General features: G+C 39.1%; 3 protein-coding genes across 3 annotated transcripts in view; all 3 read left to right on the plus strand.

Annotated features, from left to right (window-relative positions):
- The window catches only part of LOC131046026 (sphingoid long-chain bases kinase 1), a 165,244-nt gene that overhangs the window by 74,619 nt on the left and 70,128 nt on the right, over nucleotides 1-20,497 (plus strand). The window lies entirely within an intron of this gene.
- On the plus strand, nucleotides 14,801-15,724 carry LOC131874573 (uncharacterized). The gene is made up of 2 exons (XM_059218095.1): nucleotides 14,801-15,480; nucleotides 15,581-15,724. Exons 1-2 carry the CDS (start codon nucleotides 15,267-15,269, stop codon nucleotides 15,694-15,696), a joined length of 330 nt encoding a protein of 109 aa, XP_059074078.1. The 5' UTR covers nucleotides 14,801-15,266; the 3' UTR covers nucleotides 15,697-15,724.
- LOC131874572 (uncharacterized) lies at nucleotides 15,835-17,576 on the plus strand. The gene is made up of 3 exons (XM_059218094.1): nucleotides 15,835-16,240; nucleotides 16,349-16,757; nucleotides 16,871-17,576. The coding sequence occupies exons 1-3, from the start codon at nucleotides 15,851-15,853 to the stop codon at nucleotides 17,464-17,466; spliced, it is 1,395 nt and encodes a 464-aa protein (XP_059074077.1). The 5' UTR covers nucleotides 15,835-15,850; the 3' UTR covers nucleotides 17,467-17,576.

Here is a 20,497-nt window from a genome sequence, read left to right on the forward strand (position 1 = left end):
TGACTCAATGTAGGCTAGACTTGATAAGATTCTACAAATTTCAGTATTGCCAAGCAATTACAACTCTACTGGAATTGATGCGATCTTCTAAGGTGATTAGTGATTTTCAAATCATCATGAATTATAGATACTACCATAAAGATACATATCAATAGTTCAATAATGATTGAAGGTTCAAGCAATATGGATATCTCTAGTTGACCACACAAGGCGTCCTTACAATCAGTAAGAAGCTAGTGGTTTGGAACATGAATCTCACCAAAGATCAAGCCCAACACTTAGTCCTTCAAACTTAAATACTTACTTCGACTAAGAATGATTCAAGAAAGTAAACAACCATGAAAGTAGCCACAAGAATTGCAATAAAACACCATAACTTCAATATTTTATTGATCTCAAAGCCAAAATAGACAACAATTGCTTGAAATTCTTTCTTCAATGCTCAATCTTGCTACAAAATAACTTTCTTCTCTCCAAAAGCTCTAATCTTCTAATTTCTAACTATGACAAAATGAAAAAGAGTGAGGGTATATATAGCATCCTCAATTACAATGAATGGCCCAGATCAAAAGAAGATCAATGACTGAGATTTTGACACCTAAACCCTAATTAGGGTTTGTTACAAAAAGTTCCCTTTTTAGTTGAACATTATTAAATGCATAGACAAATATTTAATTGGCACAAAAATCGAGGGAACATAGACCAATGATAATTAAGATGCCACATCATTTTATTCTAGAACCTTATTCCCTTTCCAATGCTCTTTCTTAGCATATGCAACGAATCTGGACACAATTCCTTCAATCTCAGCAATAGGAATCTCGAGGAGATTCCTCATTCGCTCCTCTAAGTGGATAACCTGATCAAAGGCTTTGAGGAGAGCCGTATCCCATCCAGGTTCGAGTTCTTTGATCTTCTCAATCAGGAGCATAGTAGTGAACATTAGATCTCGTCGTTCATCTGTGATGACATTCTCATCTTTGCAAAAGATGACTTTGACTCTTTCTTCCAACTCTTGAAGGTCCACATCTGTTTCAACTTCGATCCTCCTGCCAAGAATGGTACACAACACCTCAAACACCTTGTCCTGAATTGGATGGATGACGCCCTCAACTTGATTGCATTTGGTGCTGATGTCCTCGAAAAGAACCTCTTTCATCTGGAGTAGAGTTGACCACTAAAGTAAATTATCAGCTCCTCCATCCATTATCTTTTCTTGTGGCAGGATCTTTCTTGGTGTTTGCCTGATCACTTGCAGAACAGGAATGATAACATCTCTAGTGTGAGTGAAAGCGGCTACTGTTATCATTAGGTTGTGGACAATCTCAAGGACTTGGATAGCTCGATGGATTGTTTGCATCATTCTTGTTGTAAATTCAACGGCTACTGTGTGGGACTTGTCAATCCAAGAGCTCATAAGCTGAACCAAGCTCTTGACTCTTTCTGCCTCGCCAACTGATTCAAGGGGAAGTGCTTGCACAGGAGACACTGCTGGATCCTGACGTCCCAAGGGCTGATTGAGATGGCTAAAGTAACCTCTCCAAGCACCTCTCTCTCTCTCAAGCTTTCTATTGTTTTCCATTTCTTCCTTAAGCTTGTCTTTAAGTGCTTCAAATGAATCGGTTGCCTCATCTAGTGCCTGCTCAGCAGTGAGTGGACCAAGCTCAAATGTTTCCACATCATACTCATCCGCAAGGATTTCACCTTCATACTTGTCCACTATTGGTGTAGCTATCTGCAACTTCCTGGACCCTGTCTCATCTCTAATCATCTTGGACATCTTGGTGGCCTTCCTCTTCTCCGTTACTTCTTGAGAATTTCCTATAAGGCTCTCTAAGTCAATTACATCATCCTCATCTTCAATCACAATCACCCTCGTCAGTCTCTCCTTCAACCAATCCGGAATGGCGGATCTTGTCTCTCTAACTTGTATTTCTTTAGGTAATGGTTCGTCTTCTCGGAGAGGAGATGTCACTTCATCATCATTCTTGTCTTCATGTAGCTCATTGACTTGGGGAGATCGACTTGACGAATGCTGAGGTGCCTTCCCTTTTTCAGGTTTATCATTCTGTACCATTGACTCCATAGATTCATCAACCTCTGGTACCATCTTCTCTTGTCCTTCAACTTGACTTGTCCTTTTTTCATGTCGAGAAGATGTGCCTGATGAGCGATCTCGATTGGCCTCTTGCTTCTTCTTGGAGGGTTCCCTTTTTTCAGGTCTTTCTTTCCTCTTCGCACCTCTAGGATAAGAATTGTCTTCACTTGCGCTTGCTCCTCCTCCTTCTAGTTTTTCCTCCAAAGTAAAAGTCATTGGTACGTTCTGTTCTCTCAACTTTTGATGTTGTACATCCACCCATCTGCGAGTACATGACAAAACTGGGGCCATCAAAGCTCTCAAGTCTGAAATCTTAGGCTCGTTCCAATCTATCTTTACTACTTTGTCTTCTCTGTCATAGGATGACTGGAGATGTCTGCCACTGTCCTGAGCTTGATCGGCCACTCTGTAGACTTTGCATTTCCTGATGAAATCTAAAGGTAATCTGGAATGCATCTTTCTTTTTACTTCTAAATCATTTGAGAGATTCATCCAAAAGTCCTCTACCTGAAATTCATGCTTGTACTTCCTACCAGCTATCTCTTCCATATACCCATAATGATCAAAATTCTCCCTCAAGGCAAAGAACGTGAATGAATATAATGCCAACTCCCTCTCTGCATCATCCAAGGCTAGAGCATTAGGACATACCTCAACTGAATTCCCCAATATGATGGGCACGGGAATTCCATTTCCATGCCTGTGTCTGAATGCCTTCGCATAAGCTGCCAACTGCCTAGTCACCTCAAGTAGCACTATCCTGTTTGTTGGATACCTTGGCAACATATAGGGAGGTGAAGGACACCCATGAACTCTGATATAAGTAAACTTTTGAAACTGGATGAACCAAGCACCATACCTCTTTACAAGTTCTTGTGCTTCCGGAGATAGTCGATTGTGAATCCCGCCTTGCAATATCCTAGTGATGTTCATCGTGAAGGTATCATTGACTAACTTGTATTTACTTCCAGGTGGATGATGCAAATGAACATAAGAGTCACAAACTCTCACCTCTCCGGGTCCTCTTCCGATCACTCCTCTGTGAGGTAGTCCTACATATTCGAAACTCCTGATCAAGGCATATATGACGTATGAGCTCATGTGAAATGACTTGGTAGGCTTTAGTCTTCTTAACTGCACATCCAGGCAATGGCTAATAATTCTAGCCCAATGAATCATTCCCTTCCCTTGAACTATCACTTGGATAAAGTAGAACATCCACTTCTCGAAGTAGAAGGCTTGAGGAGCCCCTGTAACTCGATTGAGCAAAGTTATCAAATCTCTGTACTCCTCCTGGAAGTCGATCCTATGTGGTGTGTTGGGAATCTTGCTCAGGCAAGGACGACTTTTGAGTAACCAATTCTTATTGATGATGCTCAAGCAAGTGTCTGGATCATCTTCATACATTGACCTGGCTCCCTCTAAGCTTTTGTAAATCATATCTTTATGCTATGGAAGATGGAGAGCTTCACTTATAGCCTCCTCCGAAAGATACGCCAAAGTGTTCCCTTCCTTGGATACGATCGATCTTGATTGTGGGTCATAATGGCGAGCACACTCGATCATCAGCTCATGGCACTGGATTGCTGGAGGGAAACCGGCCGCTTTGATGATGCCACTTTCAATTATTCTCTTTGCAACAGGTGATGGCTTGCCAATGTAAGGGACCTCTCGAAACTTCTTGACACTGAAGTTTCCCAAGTTGGTATCTCCAATATTGCTCCACTTTGACACGATCTTGGTCTCCAACTCTTCATTCCTCTTATCTTCCTTCATGAGAGCTGGACGACTAGTAGATGCTCCTGCCTTTGGAGTCGCCATCTTGACACCTACACAACATTTCATAATGAGTAAAATATTTTGAAGCGTAGAAATATAGAGTAGACAGGAAGATTCAAAAGGAAGATAAAAGATATCCATTAGGAAACTTCATGATAAATCTTGGGTTATCATTTCCTAATCAACTACGTCAAACTTAGGATTTTCAAAACAAAGCGCAAAATTCAAATCTTCAATAATGGTGTCAAGGTAATTTCGCCATACCTCCTCTTGAGAATTAACTCTAAGAAATGATGCAAAAATAGGAGAATTCGCTAGGCAAAATGTGGACCAAAACTCCCTTTAGCAAAATGCGCCTCCTTTAGTCTTCATAAGCATCAATTCCACCATCTCTAGTCTTCAATACTTAAGATAAATTCGCTCCAACTAGACCAGCTTTCGCACCTTCTTCTTGATCTCCAAATTTGCACTTAAAGTAATGAGTGAATGATTGATTAAACTTGATCAAAACACCCTTATTATATAGGGCGCTCACCACTTTGCCTCCCATAGGCCGACTTGGCAAAATAGGCCTAAAAAATAAATAAAATTGCAAAAAAAAGAGGCCGACTTGATAAAATAAATAAAAATAATACCTCAAGCGCTCCATTTTTTATTTTAGTTTCACAAAAATTAATTTTAAATGCCTTTATACCAAAAATTCGATTTTCTAGGGCTCAAAATTAATTTATTAAATACCAATGCGCCTTTATTAAATGCCAATTTAATTTAAATTTTTCCAAATATTCCGAAGTTAGCAATTTTGGCATCTAATGCGATTTTAGAGGATATCAACGTTGAAATAAGGTAAAAATAAAGAATGCCAATAACCTCGCCTTGGGCCCTTGGAGAGGGACAGGAGCGAACTTGCAATTTAAACCTTGCGTTCTTCATTTTTAATCGCCAAGACTTCATCTAGGCATCTAAAGTGGCATTTTCAATTGGAGTCTTGAGTTTAATTCGCTTGATTTTAAGAAGGGAAGTGTATTAGGACATTTTCGCCCTGGACCCTTGGAAAGGGACAGGAGCGATTTTCCATTTTTGGTCTTAATCCTTCACCTTTATTTGTCAATTCTCGCTGTGGGGTAAGCAATGATCCCTTTCATTCATTTCATGCATGCCTAACTTGTTTTTGCAAGGCAAAATTGATTCTCCAAAGATTTTCGCCCTGGTCCTCCAGTGAAGGACAGGAGCGACTTTTGCATTTTAAGCTAGGATTGTCAAGTTTTGGAGTCAAACCTTTGTTCACCATGCTTTAGAAGACATCTCTCATCTTGCACAATTTTGCCTTAGCGTAATCTTGGAGGGAAATTGTTGATTTTATAAAAATCGCCCTGGTCCTTCAGTGAGGGACAGGAGCGCTTTTGAGTTTTTTGTGCAAATTCTTGATCGCTTCAATCTTCAAATTACCCTCAAGGCGTAGAACATCACACCTCACTTCCTCTTGAGTCTTGGGAACAAAAATAGCATCTTGAAATGTAAGGTAAATGGGCATACTTGGAAATTTCGCCCTGGTCCCTCAGCAAGGGACAGGAGCGATTTTCTTTATTGTCATCAAAATTTGCAAATCTTGTATCTCAATTCCACTTCAAGGCATTTTAAACACTCTTTCAAACTTGCGCCTTGATTTAGGTTTGTCCAAACTTGGAGAGAAAGGCTAGATATTAGGTTTTTTGCCCTGGTCCCTTGGAGAGGGACAGGAGCGATTTTTCACTTTTGAGCTTATCCGTCCTTTGCTAGCCTTCCAAATTATCTTCAACGGGCTAAACATGCCTTATTCCATTCATTTCAATCACAAACTTGCCTTGTCTTTTGCAAGAAATTTGCACCTTTGGAAAATCGCTCTGGACCCTTGGAGAGGGACAGGAGCGCCTTTTGCCTTCTAGGTATATTTCCTTGTTCTTTAAACCTTCAATCACATCTAAGGCATAAAACATCATTTTTCCCTCCCATCCAAGTCAGGTTTTGCCTCAAAATCTCAAACGAAGAGGACAATTTTGAAAAAACATCATGGTCCTTCAGTGAGGGACAGGAGCGCCTATTGTCACTTGGGTTGATTTCCTCCTTTGTGGACCACTCAAATTATATTCAATGGACAAAACATGCCCTCCTTGATTTCTTCCAATCATAAAATTGTTTTGATCCTGCAAGAACAGTGCAAATTTGAAATTCAAGCTCCGGTCCTTCAGTGAGGGACAGGAGCGAATTTAACCTTCTAGGCAAAAACTTCATCATTTCATTGTTTTTAATCAAGTCTGGATGCTCTATCACATTCATTTCGCCGTCCACCATGCCTTTGATGTTTCAATTTGACCAAACAAGGTCAGGAATGACTCAAATAAGTCTTTTTCGCCTTGGTCCCTTGGAGAGGGACAGGAGCGAACTTCTCTAAATCTTCAAAATTCACCATTTTCGTGCCTTCAAAATCTTCAAAAGTATCAAGTCACGTTCAATCATCACTCCTGGAGAACCTGCACAAAACAAAATAGAAAAGTCAGTGTCAAATATGCATTAAATAGCATTTTCGCCCTGGTCCTTGAGCAAGGGACAGGAGCGATTTCATCCTTTTTGGCTAATCCATTCAAAATTTAAGTCTCTAAACATTTCACAAGGCAGAGTCAGGTCATTTTCGAGGCCGAGAACCAGTTAGCACGCCTGTCAAAAACAAGAAATTGCACTTAGAATGTATTTCGCCCTGGGCCTCCAGTGAAGGACAGGAGCAAACTCCGTTTCAGGCATCATTTTACCTCTGAAATTTGATCAAAATTTATCTAGGCGAGAATACACAATTTCACCTTCAAAATGCTAACACTTAGACAAAATTTTGGATTTTACCTCAAAAACCCTGACTAGACATCACCTAAGACCTATCTGACTTCCTGACAGACTTACCTTATTTCAACAATCTCAACCCTCGGGAGGACGCTTAATAACTTTCAAAAATTTGACTAGACTCAGCTTGAAAAACATTTGGAAGAAACCCCTTAAGGTTTAGCCCTAGCCCAGATAGACAACTCACTCAAAAACCTAAAAGCAGAGAGAAGAACAGGCAAAACAAAAGCAAAAAGAGGGGGTCCCCATTTTAATGGGGCAATGTGTGAAATGGTCACAACACATCCGCTCCTTCCTTTCCCGAGTATGTCTAGGCAACGACGCCAAATGTTTGCCCCATATGGGTAAACGATTAAATGCAGAAAGTAAATGCACAGAACATAATGGAAATATATTAAATAACCAGTCTCTCTATTAATTCAATAGTCCATGTACATCAAGTGCTTATAACATTAAACCCAGATACGACTATCATGATGATACTAAGAAGGAACAGTATGCAATATATAATACCCGAAGGGGTGCGACCAACCGTCGCGTCCAACTGCCCCTCGGGACGACTAACTAACTGACTGCCGTAACTCATTATTATCGACGACAACATAAACATAATATGACAACATAATATAATGATTATTCTCGGCAACACTTGTCTTACAAACTTTGTAGGCACCAACCCACTGGAGACAACAATTCCCATAATTCATAGGCACCAACCGCCACAATTTGTAGGCACCAACTTACTAGAGGCACCAATGCCCACTGTTTAGCACCAACTTAGCAAGAGACACCAATCTCAACTTTAAGAAGCACCAACTTCTGAAACAAAGCTAGGTTCCGCCTTCTTGGATGCTGCAAATTCAACAGATGATGGTCATATCTAACTTAATGAAAATCTTCTTCTTATTCACTCCATAATTGCGTTCTTCTTATCTAATCCGTTATTGATATATCTTCCATTGTGTAATGTCCCCTTGTTTAGGTGACATGAGATGAGCAGGGGTTGACCTACCATTCGAGTTCCCGTAGGTCAACGACATGGTTAGGGGACTCATTTTGAGGGTCACGGAGCTTTGCAGGGGTTCTGTGAGCCGTTTCGGACCTTCAGACGAGGTCTCCTATTTTTTAGGGAGAACTGGCAGTTGACTGAATGACCACCTGGGGGACCAAGGAGTAGAGCAGGATCCTTTTGAGCAGTTACAGGTGTTTGGAGAGAGCTTCCTACTTTTTAGGGAGATTCCCTACTTTTTAGGAGGTTGTGGCAGTTTCCATATTGGAGCTGACAGTGGTGGATAGAGACTCAGTGAGGATATTCAGTGTTTGGGATTTGGTGTTCTGGCAGTAGTAGACCAGTTTGGAGAAGTTCCTTAATTTTAGGAGGCAGTTCCTACATTTGTGGAGGCTATTCCTACTATTTAGGAGGTTATGACAGTATCCAGGGTTGGGTTTCCATGAGACTATTCCTTGGTTTCAGTTTCAAAAGATTTGGGTATGTTTCCTAGTTTCTAGGAGCATCCCTAGATTTTAGGGATAAGATTGACAGTGGATCCATGATTTCTGACTTCAGTCACAGACAGGTGGCAGGTTCCGTTTCAGGCTTTTGGAGTCATTTGAGCCTTCTGCAGCTATTTGGGTTATATTTTTAATATATTTAAATATTTCCTAAGTTAGCGTTTAATTAATTAAATAAGGCTATGTTTATAGCCATTTTGGAGTAATAAGGGGTTTTTGGCTTCATCTGGATGCATATGCCCGTGTTATAGCTCGTTGGAAAGGTCTTGAACTTTTCTAAATGTTTCCCATTTGTCAGGGACCCTTTTGATGAACGAAATTCTTTTATATTAAAAAAGTGGCGTTTTCTCTATACTTGGCGACTAAAAAATGAGAAATAAGACTTTATAAGCCTAAGCGCACTTTTCATACACTTTTAGGGTTCGAGCTAGAGGGAAGAAGTTATAAGGAGATGGTAACCTAATTATCAAGCATCTTTTACACATTTTCATCTTTGATTTGGAGAATTTGCTTTGGAGAGCGATTCAACATCTGGGACGAAAACCCCAAGGTCTTGCCTATCTGGGACATAGCCCCCAGCACAGTGGTTATTTGGTTCTTGCATTCAGTTTTCAGTGCCTTAGAGTTGGTACGACATCTTTTCTGGAGGATTCAGTGGACAGAGTTAGGGTTCAGCGTGGAGATTGGGGTTTCCAGCTTGGCATCACCTAACAGCCGTATGGCTGTACTTTGCAGTCATTTCTCTTCCCACCTGGAGCTATGTAAGAGCTTTGGACGTTTGCGGCAGCCTCCTTATTTATTACAGTATTCACTCTTCATCTAGGTTGGACTCATTGCTTATTGTAATCTTCTTGGAATTGATTGGAATCACTATCTAGATAATTATTTGATTTAAATAATCAGAAATCTGCTTGGTACGATTCTGATTTGGCTGTGTATGAACAATTATTTCCAGTACTCTTTTCATGTACTTGTTCTTCAATTATTACTTGCTGAAAAACTATCAAAGCATAAAAGAATTCAACCTTCTGGAACTTTTGTCTATTTCTGGAAGATTATAGTAATAAATAGGAAATTCAATTAAAAATAATTAAAAGACTTACAGCAGATCAGCGAAGGGATCCATCAGGGATCTTTCACATTGGTTTCTCCTCTTTCGATCTTATTTATATATGTTTCTTACTTATTCCATCATTCTTCACAATTCAATATATTGATCTCTTTTTATATCTTCATTGCTTATCAAGAAAACTTTGGTCAAGCCAAAAGGTATGACCAAAAGCTCATAATTTCAATAATGACATCTAAAAGCTATCTTGTGAATATTTACTCTTACCTTAATTTGGTGATATCCTAAACAAAGATCGATTTAGAGAAATCGACAAACCCATGATGCTTATCCATTAATTCATCAGTCCTAGGAGTGGGATACCTATTCTTGATTGCCTTTTTATTGAGGGCTCTATAATCAATGCACATCTTGATTGTGTCATTCTTTTACACCAAATTACTAACAAAGCAAATAGGCTTGAACTTGATCAAATGTACCCCATAACTAAGAGTTCCTTAATTTTCTTCTCTCTCCTTGTGTCTTCAAGGGTGGTGGTGTAGTGATGATGGGTTTGGACCTCGTCTCAAACTATTATTTACTGAATACTTCATCTAGAAGCAATCCTAGAGGAAATATCACTAACTGTTGGTTAACAGGTTTGTCTTTCTTTAATGATTAACAAAATAAGACTTTTTGCTAAAAAACAATACCAATCTATTAAACAACAGTTGGGTAAACTAAGAAACAATTTCCCTGTAAATTTTAAAAAGGTACAGCTCCATATGATCAAAATTTTGGATTCTTGAAAATATATAACTCAGGTATACTTTCAACCTAAAAGTAGTGAAGGCACTAACATTTGCCCATCATCATGAAACAAATGTCAATAACAATGAATTGAAAAATCATATATTTAGCTTCAGGACTGCAATTTGATAGCACAAAGATTATCATGACATCAAAGAGATCCCATACATAAGCACCAACTCAAACAATGTATGGACAGAAGTTAGAACAACTGACAGATTAAAGCACCAACTAAATTCCTAAGAAAATGAACAATCACTTTAATTTGAAGACCAGCATCGGAGTTTGCCTAGCTTTCCAAACCTCTTCAGAATTTATTTTTGCTTTAAGTTCCCAAGAGCAACACAAGGTTAAGAAACTTTGTCGGAGTCTGACATGAGTTCTAAAACTTCAATTTAACTCTGCCTTGTACAAGAAAATCTCCACCTCTATTTACCTTGATCTCCGTTTGTTTGAAAATGAGCATCAGGCTTCGATGAAGTTCACTAACTCCTTCCACAACCTATCTTGGTCTTAGTTTCATTTTGTTTCTTTAGCCTTTTGGGTTCCTAGCTCTAAGTACAACTTGAATGGTTAGGTTCCAAATTAGTTAAAAAACTGCGTCAGAGTTTGACGTTTTTTTAAAACTTCAGGGACTTGGCAATTTGAACACAAGGATCATCATAAAAGCGAGTTTGAGTTTGGGTGTCAGACTCCAATAAGGGACTTAGGAATTGTACTTTGAAACTTCAAACCTGAAAGATAAAAACTAAATGAAATGTTGAAGTATGATTTTAAGTGTTGGGCTCCAATGAGGTTAAGAAACTGTGTCAGAGTCCAATGTGAGTTCTAGAACTTGGGACGAAGTCTAACAATGATTAAAAACACTTCAAGTAAGAAGATTAGGAACTTTTTGGCCAAGTATGTGAAGGATTGTTGGGGTCCGACGAAGGTTTGCAACAAAAGTAAAATTCTGACACACTTTAATACAAAGAACTTGACACATGGAAAGTATAAGTGAAAACGTGGGAGTTTAGGTGAGTACAGGGAGGCTTGTTGGACTCCACAAGGTTAGGAAATTGTGTTGGAGTCCGACAAAGGTTTCTAACCAAAGCAAAATCCCAATGTGCTTTACATAGTACTGAAACTTTATGAAAGTGTACAAGCACCGAGACACATAAATAATACACCCAAACTCAAAGATGAAGTATAAATCAAACTTTTCATGGGAAAGGGAAAAATTTAGGCAACAATTGGATCTGATTGGGGATGAAGATTGCTAAGGATGAAGCCATGGACCTAGAATCTTTGGTTCACAAAAAGAGGGATAAAAACTAGACACAGCAAGGCTCAAAACTCACACCAAAAATGGGACGCAAACCAAAACTGACAACACCTAACTACTATAATACAAGGCAGGGGTTACTTGCTTCACATTTGATACAACTTCTGATCTTGTTTGTTGAAAGGGAGGGGTAAGATAGTTCCATTTGGGTATGCCAACTTGAATGCATTACTACTACAAGCTTGATGAATCTTGAATGGGCCCTTCCATAATGAGTCGAGCTTGCCATGTGCTCCCCTTGGCTCTGTTCTTTTATCCCATAGTAGCACCAAATACCCTTCCATGAAATTTCAGGGTCTCACCTTCCTATCAAAATTTTCTTCACCCTTGCCTGATGTAGAGTAATTTTGTCCACAATGTCATCCCTCTGTTCTTCAATTTTATTTAGGTACATACTTCTCTTTTCCAAAGAGTTTTGAAATTCCAAATCTTCGACCATAGTTTGCAGCTTTGATGTAGCTAATTCCAACGGCAGAGGCAATGCAGTTCTGATTTTATAGACTAATTCAAAAGGTGACATACTTATGGGTCTTTTTGGAGTTGTATAGTCATACCATAAGGCTTTGTACAACTTCTTATGGCAATTTCCCTGGAACTCAGCAACTAATTCCTCATTATTGTCACCAGATTCCACCTGCCCATTCCTTCGAGGATAATAATTTGAGGAATGATCCAAAGTAACCCCATGTTCATGACAAAAGAGTGCGACTTCTAAGGAAGAGAAATTTGAAGCATTATTAGTTATTGACTTTAGAGGAATTCCAAAACATACCAGGATGTTTTCCTTAATAAAATTACAAACCACCTAAAGTTGGAACGCTTTATTGGGATAGCCTCCTCCCATTTTGTGAAATAGTTTCTCGCAATCAAGATGTGTGTATGGCCTGCACTGGATGAAGGATTGATTGGCCCTATAAAATACAGGCCCCACTATTGAAAAGGTCCCTCAATCACCATTGGTTTTAATGGCAATGCTGCTAACTATGGCTTTCTAGTGAATTGCTTGCATTTCTCATACTTAGCTACCCACTGATATGTATCTTTGAACATACCTAGCCAGTAGTAACATTGTCTCAAAATCTTGAAGGCTGTTACAGTAGGTGAATAGTGACCTCCACAAGCCTCATCATGAAAGGTTATCAAAAGCTTTTGTTGCTGCTCTTTATCCACACATCTTAAAAATGTCTCATCTAAGCCTCTTTTATACAAAGTGTTTCCAGATCACATATTTTGCTACTTTTAGTTTATCTCTTTTCTTTCTCTGGGAGGGAAGCTAGGAGGGCATTTGCCATAGGTAAGGTAGAAGGCGATATTAGCAAACCAAGGATCCCACAAACTAACCAGTAGTACTTAAGGAGTTACTTCTTCTGCAACAGGCTCGTTTTGAGCTATCATCTTGCATGACCCCCAACCTCTAATCAACTTGGTTGGTTTAATTTCAAGATCATATTCTTGCACCTTGGCAACCCACACACCACATTTATTGCAGCCAATTTCCTATTGCGTAAGGATACTTTAACAGATGGGTCTAGTACAAACACTACGACATGTGAATGCAGAATATAGAACCTAAATTGCTTTACTCCCTTCACCACCACAAACGCATGCTTCTCTAACTAGGAATAATTGAGTTCATGCTTCTTCAGAGAAAGATCCATGAAAGCGATAGGTGCTTTAATTTTCTGCTCATTCTCTTGCAACAAGATGGCTGACATTGTATGTTCAAACTAGAGAAACAAGACTCGCCCGAAATCGCCCAAACTCGGCTAGTCCGAGTCCGAGTCAGGCCAAACGAGTCCCAGGGGCTCGGACTCGGACTCGGCCGAGTCTGGAGAGTAAACTCGCCAGACTCGCCGAGTTGGCGATTTTGGCCCAAAATCACCAAACTCGGCGAGTCCCGAGCCCTGGACTCGGCCGGCGTTGGCACAACTAAAAAGTCAAAAAAAAAAAAGTTTGGAAAGTTTTTTTAAATCCGTTTTTTAATGTTAATTGTCTTCTAGCCCTAAAAGTGACTTTCATTTCATTCACTTGCAAAAAAAGGAAGAGTAAAGTGAGTTGGGAAGAAAAACAAGGGTGCATAGAAGAAAAACCAGCAAGGAGGAAGCTCAAGTTTTCTTCAATTTGTCACATTGGAGCTGCATTGTGTTTCGATTTGGTGCATCAAGAGTTGGATAGGAAGAGTCTGCAGCTCATTTCAAACTTGTTGTAAGAGGTAAGATTGTTTTTTTTAAGATAATTTTGTTTCTTATATGCAAAAATTCCATTTTCTATTCATTTATTTTGAAAGTTTTACATTTTCTTGTATGCAAGATCTTTTGTATTTTTGTAATTTGTATGTAGCATGTAGTATGTAGTTGTACTATGTAGGGTTTGTAAATTTTATTTTTTTTAAATTGTAGGGTTTGACAAACCCTACAATTTAAAAAAAAAAAAATTTACAAACCCTCCTTTAGTTTTTTTGAATGTATGTATTAATTTTATTTTATATTTGTAATGTTTTATTGCAGCAAACTTCACTTTATTATTTGCCTCAACTTCAACTTTCACAAAACTATCCTAAAATGTCTACTTCAGTTTCTAGACCCCCCATGAGAAAGGACCCTGCTTGGAAATATCATGAGGATTTTCCAGGGCAAAGAAAGGGGCAAACAAAATGTATGTTTTGCAAAACAATATTCCATGGAGGTATATATAGGCTGAAATACCATATTGCTGGTGTGCGTGGACATGATGCCGAACCATGCCTAAAAGCAGTCTCTGAGGCCATACGTGATTGTTATGTAATGGTTGAGGAGATTGAAAGAAAAAAGAAACAAAAGGAGGATCAAGCGGCCATTGGGAGAGAGACAGTTTTAGGAAGAGGGACACAGTTAGGTTGTGTTGGAGGCCCTTCTTGACAAACCCTACAATTTAAAAAAAAATAAATTTACAAACCCTCCTTTAGTTTTTTTGAATGTATGTATTAATTTTATTTTATATTTGTAATGTTTTATTGCAGCAAACTTCACTTTATTATTTGCCTCAACTTCAACTTTCACAAAACTATCCTAAAATGTCTACTTCAGCTTCTAGACCCCCCATGAGAAAGGACCCTGCTTGGAAATATCATGAGGATTTTCCAGGGCAAAGAAAGGGGCAAACAAAATGTATGTTTTGCAAAACAATATTCCATGGAGGTATATATAGGCTGAAATACCATATTGCTGGTGTGCGTGGACATGATGCCGAACCATGCCTAAAAGCAGTCTTTGAGGCCATACGTGATTGTTATGTAATGGTTGAGGAGATTGAAAGAAAAAAGAAACAAAAGGAGGATCAAGCGGCCATTGGGAGAGAGACAGTTTTAGGAAGAGGGACACAGTTAGGTTGTGTTGGAGGCCCTTCTTCCTTACCTCCATATCGTCCCACTCAGTTTGGTACTGCTGGTGCTTCCGTTTCTGCTTCTACTTCTATAAGTGGCAGTGCCACCGCCACTTCTCATGCTCCTACCACTAGTAGTTGTAGTGGGAATGTTACCATTGGACCTAGGATTCGTAAATCTAGGTTGGATTCCTTCCTTGTGCCTCGCACTATTCCTAGGTCCCAACCGTCGCTTGAGGGCATGGGTTGGAACAAGGAGGTCCATGATGCTGCTAAAATGGCAATTGGCAGGTTTTGGAGCTACAGCTGTATTCCATTCTTTGTAGCCAGGTGAATGTTTTACTAACTTTTATGTTTGATAACTTTGATTGTTTTAATTTTTATACTTAACTTATCTCATTGAATTTTTATACTTAACTTATCTCATTGAGTTTCTTTGCGACAGGTCTCCTTATTGGCAACAAATGGTTGATGCCATTACCATATGCGGGGCGGGGTTCAAAGCCCCTAGTGAGGGTGATTTGAGGGGACCCATTTTGTCTCAAATGGTGGATGATGTGAAAAAGGATTTAGATGAACAACGCCACATATGGAGCACTAAAGGTTGCACCATCATGACTGATGGTTGGACGGATAGGAGAAATAGAACTCTCCTTAATTTTCTTGTTTCTTCCGCAGGTGATTGATTAATTTTAGTTTCATATAGTCTTTAATTTTTTATTTTTTATCTAATGGTTTATTGAATGATCATTGACCTAGCTTTATTTTTTTATTTCAGGGGGCACCGTTTTCATCAAGTCCATTGATGCCTCCGCCCATTGCAAGAATGCCACCTACCTATGTGAGAAGATAGAGGAGGTGATTGAAGATGTGGGTGAGGAGAACGTGGTATAGGTGGTGATCGACAATGCAGCAAATTATGTTGCTGCGGGTAAACTTTTGATTACAAACTAATTTTGTTTGCAAATTAATTACTATCTTGTAGTTTGCACCTCCATTAATTACAATTTACAATGCAACAAATTATGTTGCTGCAGGTAGACTATTGATGGAGAGGCACCCATCTATAGTTTGGACTCCATGTGCTGCTCATTGCATTGACCTCATGTTGGAGGATATTGGAAAAATCCCATGGGTTAAGAGATGTGTAGAAAGGGCAAGAAATGTTTGCAAATTTGTATATAATCATTCATGGGTGTTGGCTCTTATGAGACAATACACAGAGCAGAAGGAGTTGCATTGTCTAGGAATCACAAGATTTGCCACAAACTTCCTCACATTGCAGTCCATGCTTAGGTCTAAGCTTGCCTTGAGACGTATGATTGTTGGTGAGGAGTGGTCTTCCTCATCCTATGCTACCACCCTTGCAGGGATAGAGATGGCAGACTGCATTTTTGATGAGCAAGGCTTTTGGGTCCCTTGTGATGAGATAGTGAAGGTAATTTTTTTATAAATTCTACAATTTAGCTTCATGTTTTATAACTTATTATATGTATTCTCTTATTTGCTCATTTTTCTAAATTACACAATATTTTCAATTTTGCAGTTTGTTAAGCCCTTGGTGGTTTTGTTGCGAGTTGCGGATGGAGATAAGCCCGCAATGGGCTATATATATGAGGGCATGGATAGGGCGAAGGAGGCCATCAGATTCGTCTATGGAGCAGATGAGAGCAAGTATGGTCCCATTTGGGAGATCATTGATAGGAGATGGCATCATCAGCTACATAGGCCCATCCATGCGGCAGCCTATTATTTGAATCCGGCATTCCGTTTTATCTTTTCTTTCAAGGCTGATGCGGAGGTCCTTAATGGGCTATATGCAATCATGGAGAAGATGGGACCTGCTGGTACTTCTCAGATAGACCTTTTTCGAGAGCTACAGATGTTCTCAGATGCACAAGGGGAGACCTTCTCTCGTCCTGTCGCCAAAGACGGTAGGACAACTATGATGCCAGGTAAAAATAAATTGTTAGGCTTAATTTTAGTTTTATTCAATACTATATTGTAACATGTTAAATGAGTTCATGAGTGAGACTGATTTTATTTATTTTTCTCATTTCAAACTCAGATCATTGGTGGAACTTTTTTGGCCCATTGACACCAAATGTTCAAAAGTTGGCCATTCGTATCTTGAGCCAACCATGTAGCGCATCAGGTTGTGAGCGCAATTGGAGTATGTTTGAGCACATACACTCCAAGAGGCGCAATAGATTATCTGTGGAGAAGATGAATGATCTCATCTTTGTTCACTACAACCTCCGCCTGAGAATGAGAAAGAATGCAATAGTTGACATGTCTCCTATCATTCTAGATGAGGTTGATCTTGAAGCAGAGTGGGCCACTGAGAATCAGATAGCTCCTGGGACTCCTACAGCTATATTTAGTGATGATGACATTGATTGGATCGACCAGGTAGATATAGAGGCTGAGGCTGTAGCCATGGCAGAGGAGGAGCAGAGAGCACGAGCAGAGACAGGAAATATTGAGACTCAGAGTGACACACTTGTTCCTGATGTTGGTGAGCATGACACAGCCGTTCCCGATGTTGGTGAGCATGGCATGGTGTCACGGGGAGCGACTATGGCTGCTGAATCATCCAGGACCTACTTTAAACGCCTTCGCAGGGGGCCAGGGCGAGAGGGTGCATGGCCCTCTCAGCCATAGGCTTGTACACTTGTAGTTGTATTTAGCATTTACTATTTACCTTTGGTATTTGTATGAAACATTTGATGATGATCATATGATGACATGGATTTTTTATTCCATGAGTTTTGTAATATTGTATACATTTGACAATATTTATATATCTATGTTTCTTATTTTCTTCAGCTACAATTTGCGTTTATGCTTATGTGATTGATGTATACTTGTGTATGTAATGAAATGAGCCGAGTTTAATGATGTTTTTGTGTCTTTAAGGTGTATTCAATAAAGGGTGTCTGAAACAAGTTTTAAATCTTTAAAAATCTCTAAATTCCTTGAGTTTTTCACTTTCCCGAGTCCAGCCGAGTCTGACGCCGAGTCTCGAGTCCGAATCTCGTTTCTTTGGTTCAAACACGTAATGGTAAATGATAAAGCCCTTACCAAAATCTAGATGTACTAAAATAGGAGCATCTGCAATAGCATTCTTGATGTTTTCGAACGCTTGCTTGCCATTATCATTCCATTTGAAACCTTGCCCTTCTTTCATCATGTTCACTATGTGTTTGGTGACCTCAGAAAAATCAAGGACAAATCTCCTTAGAAAGTTCACTTGACTGAGAATAGACTTACCCCTGTCCTATTGGATGGTAGGCTCAGTTGTTGGATTACTTTCAGTTTCACTCACTTAGGATTAATCCTAATCCCTTCTTTAGATACTATATGACCAAGGAGCTTTCCTTCGGTCACACAAAAGATAGATTTCTTCAGATTCAAAGAGATGCCATGCTCTCTGCATCTTTGCAAGATCACCTCTAGGTCTTGCAAGTGATTCTCTCTCCTCTTAGAGAACACAGTCAAATCTTCTAAATAGATCACAATGATCTTATTCTTCAAATGACCAAAAGATAGGTCCATAGCTCGTTGAAAGGTGGCACTTGCATTGATTAGACCAAAGGGCATACGATTATATGCAAACATTCCCCAAGGTGTAATGAATGTATTTTTATGCTGGTCTTTCTTGTCCACACTGATTTGGTTGTATCCCGAAAAACCATCAAGCATTGACATGATCTTCAAGCCAACAACTGTTTGGAGGACACGATCCATATTTGGCAGGGGATAGTTATCCTTTAGCAGGGACTGATTCAGGTTCCTGAAGTCCACACATATTCGTATTTCTCCATTTTTGTGTGCATTGGGACAATATTGGCTAGCCACGTTGAATGATGGATGGGGTAAATGATCCTAGCCTTCAACATCTTATCAATCTCTTTGAAAATGGCATCAGCAATCTTGGGATTATAATTACTTTGTTTTCGCTTGAAAGGAGTACTTCCTGGCTTGAGTGGTATGTGATGTTGAAGTTGTCCGCCCATGAAATTCTTTAGGTTGTCGTAACACTTGGCAAAAACTTCTTTATGCTTTATCAAAAATGACCAATTTATCTCTCTCCTTAGGTGTACAACACTTTCCAATGCATGCCAGCTTGGGGTCGTCTGGGCTCTCGATATTTACTGTTTCATACTCACCAGAAGCATTGGTCGACTCAGCCATCTTTTTGATATACCCATCATGCCAATCAAATAGTCATTCAAGTGAAACCAAACCTTTGGGAAATATTATTTCCCTTAAGCTGTATCATACCTTTCGACAAAGGTTTGCAACCAAAGTAAAATTCCGACACACTTTAAAATGAAGAACCCGATGCATGGAAAGTATAAGTGAAAATGCAAGAGTCTAGGTGAGTACAGGGAGGCTTGTTAGACTCTGACAAGGTTAGGAAACTATGTTGGAGTTCGACAAAGTTAGGAAACTGTGTCAGAGTCCGACAAAGGTTTATAATCAAAGCTAAATTCTGACGCGCTTTAAAAATGACTAAGTACTGAAACTTTATGAAAGAGTACAAGCACCGAGACACATGAATAATACACCCAAACTCAATGATGAAGTATAAATAAAACTTTTCATGGGAAACGGAAAAATTTAGGCAACACTAACAACTACACCAAATTATCCAAAACAGTTTGAATATCAAAATGATAAGATTTCTCACCACTAGAAGATTTTCTGGATGTTATCAAGCATTGCGCTGCCCAAGCTACTTGGCTTTTGTAAAATGAATTTTATATTCTCTTAGTTGAGACAACTTGGAGATCCACCAGAAAAAAATATGAAGGACTACTTCATTACCTTCAAACTTAAATTTCAATCTCATAGTCCAATAATTTTGTGTACATTTCCCAATTGTAACCATTGATTCCTAAGCCCATATCGGTTTCTCCTAAGCCAACCACAAAGTCATCAAGCATTTAGTGCATAAGCAAAGTGATCTCAAATCCTTCTATCCTCTTGTTCCAAGGAATGGTGAAGCAATCAACTACTATGACATTGAATCCCTGAAAATCTTCTATTTATAAACCTCTCTTGGATATCAAACCCTCATTTATGAAGTTTTGAGTGACACCACTATCAATTTGTCCATGTAGGACTCCACAGACCGTAAAACATGGTACGAAGGACATCTAAGAGCATCGCAAGGCACCTCTATAAATATCCTCTCCTTTTTATTCCAATTCTTTTATAACACTTCTATATAATGCACATGTACTTGTCAAGGAATTGATGAATACACTTCCATGGTTCCTTGCAAGAGAAACACAACTTTTTCATTTGAGGCTTGTTCTTGAAGTCATTTTCTTTGTTAGTTCTTTTTTTTTATTCCTTGGAGGGGAAGACCCTTTCGAATGGTTTCTTTTAAAATCCAAAGGTTGACGATCCCTTTAGAGTGAAATTTGTTCTTTGTAACCGAAGTCTCCAAACTCAAAGCTCTCTTGAAAACCTGCTATAAAAATAGTGGTTTGAAATCCATAACCAACTCTTTGAGTAGTTTGGTTAACTCTTTCATAAATAGAACCATGAGCCTCCTTTTTGACATAAAAAACTATCATTGAAATCCTTTGAAACTCTGTTACATTACTATTCATTGTCCTATAAAGTTTAAGTTGTGCAAATTCCTTGAAGTGAATTTTTGGATCTTTCCTATCAAAACTAT

Source organism: Cryptomeria japonica, chromosome 3 (genome assembly GCF_030272615.1).
Source record: "Cryptomeria japonica chromosome 3, Sugi_1.0, whole genome shotgun sequence".
Classification (NCBI taxonomy): Eukaryota; Viridiplantae; Streptophyta; class Pinopsida; order Cupressales; family Cupressaceae; genus Cryptomeria; species Cryptomeria japonica.

Coding starts and splice junctions, on each gene's coding strand:
- LOC131874573 (XM_059218095.1), top strand. CDS start 15,267: ATGGTTGATGCCATTACCATATGCGGGGCGGGGTTCAAAGCCCCTAGT. Junction 15,481..15,580: donor TTTTCTTGTTTCTTCCGCAG/GTGATTGATTAA, acceptor TTTTTATTTCAG/GGGGCACCGTTTTCATCAAG.
- LOC131874572 (XM_059218094.1), top strand. CDS start 15,851: ATGGAGAGGCACCCATCTATAGTTTGGACTCCATGTGCTGCTCATTGC. Junction 16,241..16,348: donor CTTGTGATGAGATAGTGAAG/GTAATTTTTTTA, acceptor TCAATTTTGCAG/TTTGTTAAGCCCTTGGTGGT. Junction 16,758..16,870: donor TAGGACAACTATGATGCCAG/GTAAAAATAAAT, acceptor TTTCAAACTCAG/ATCATTGGTGGAACTTTTTT.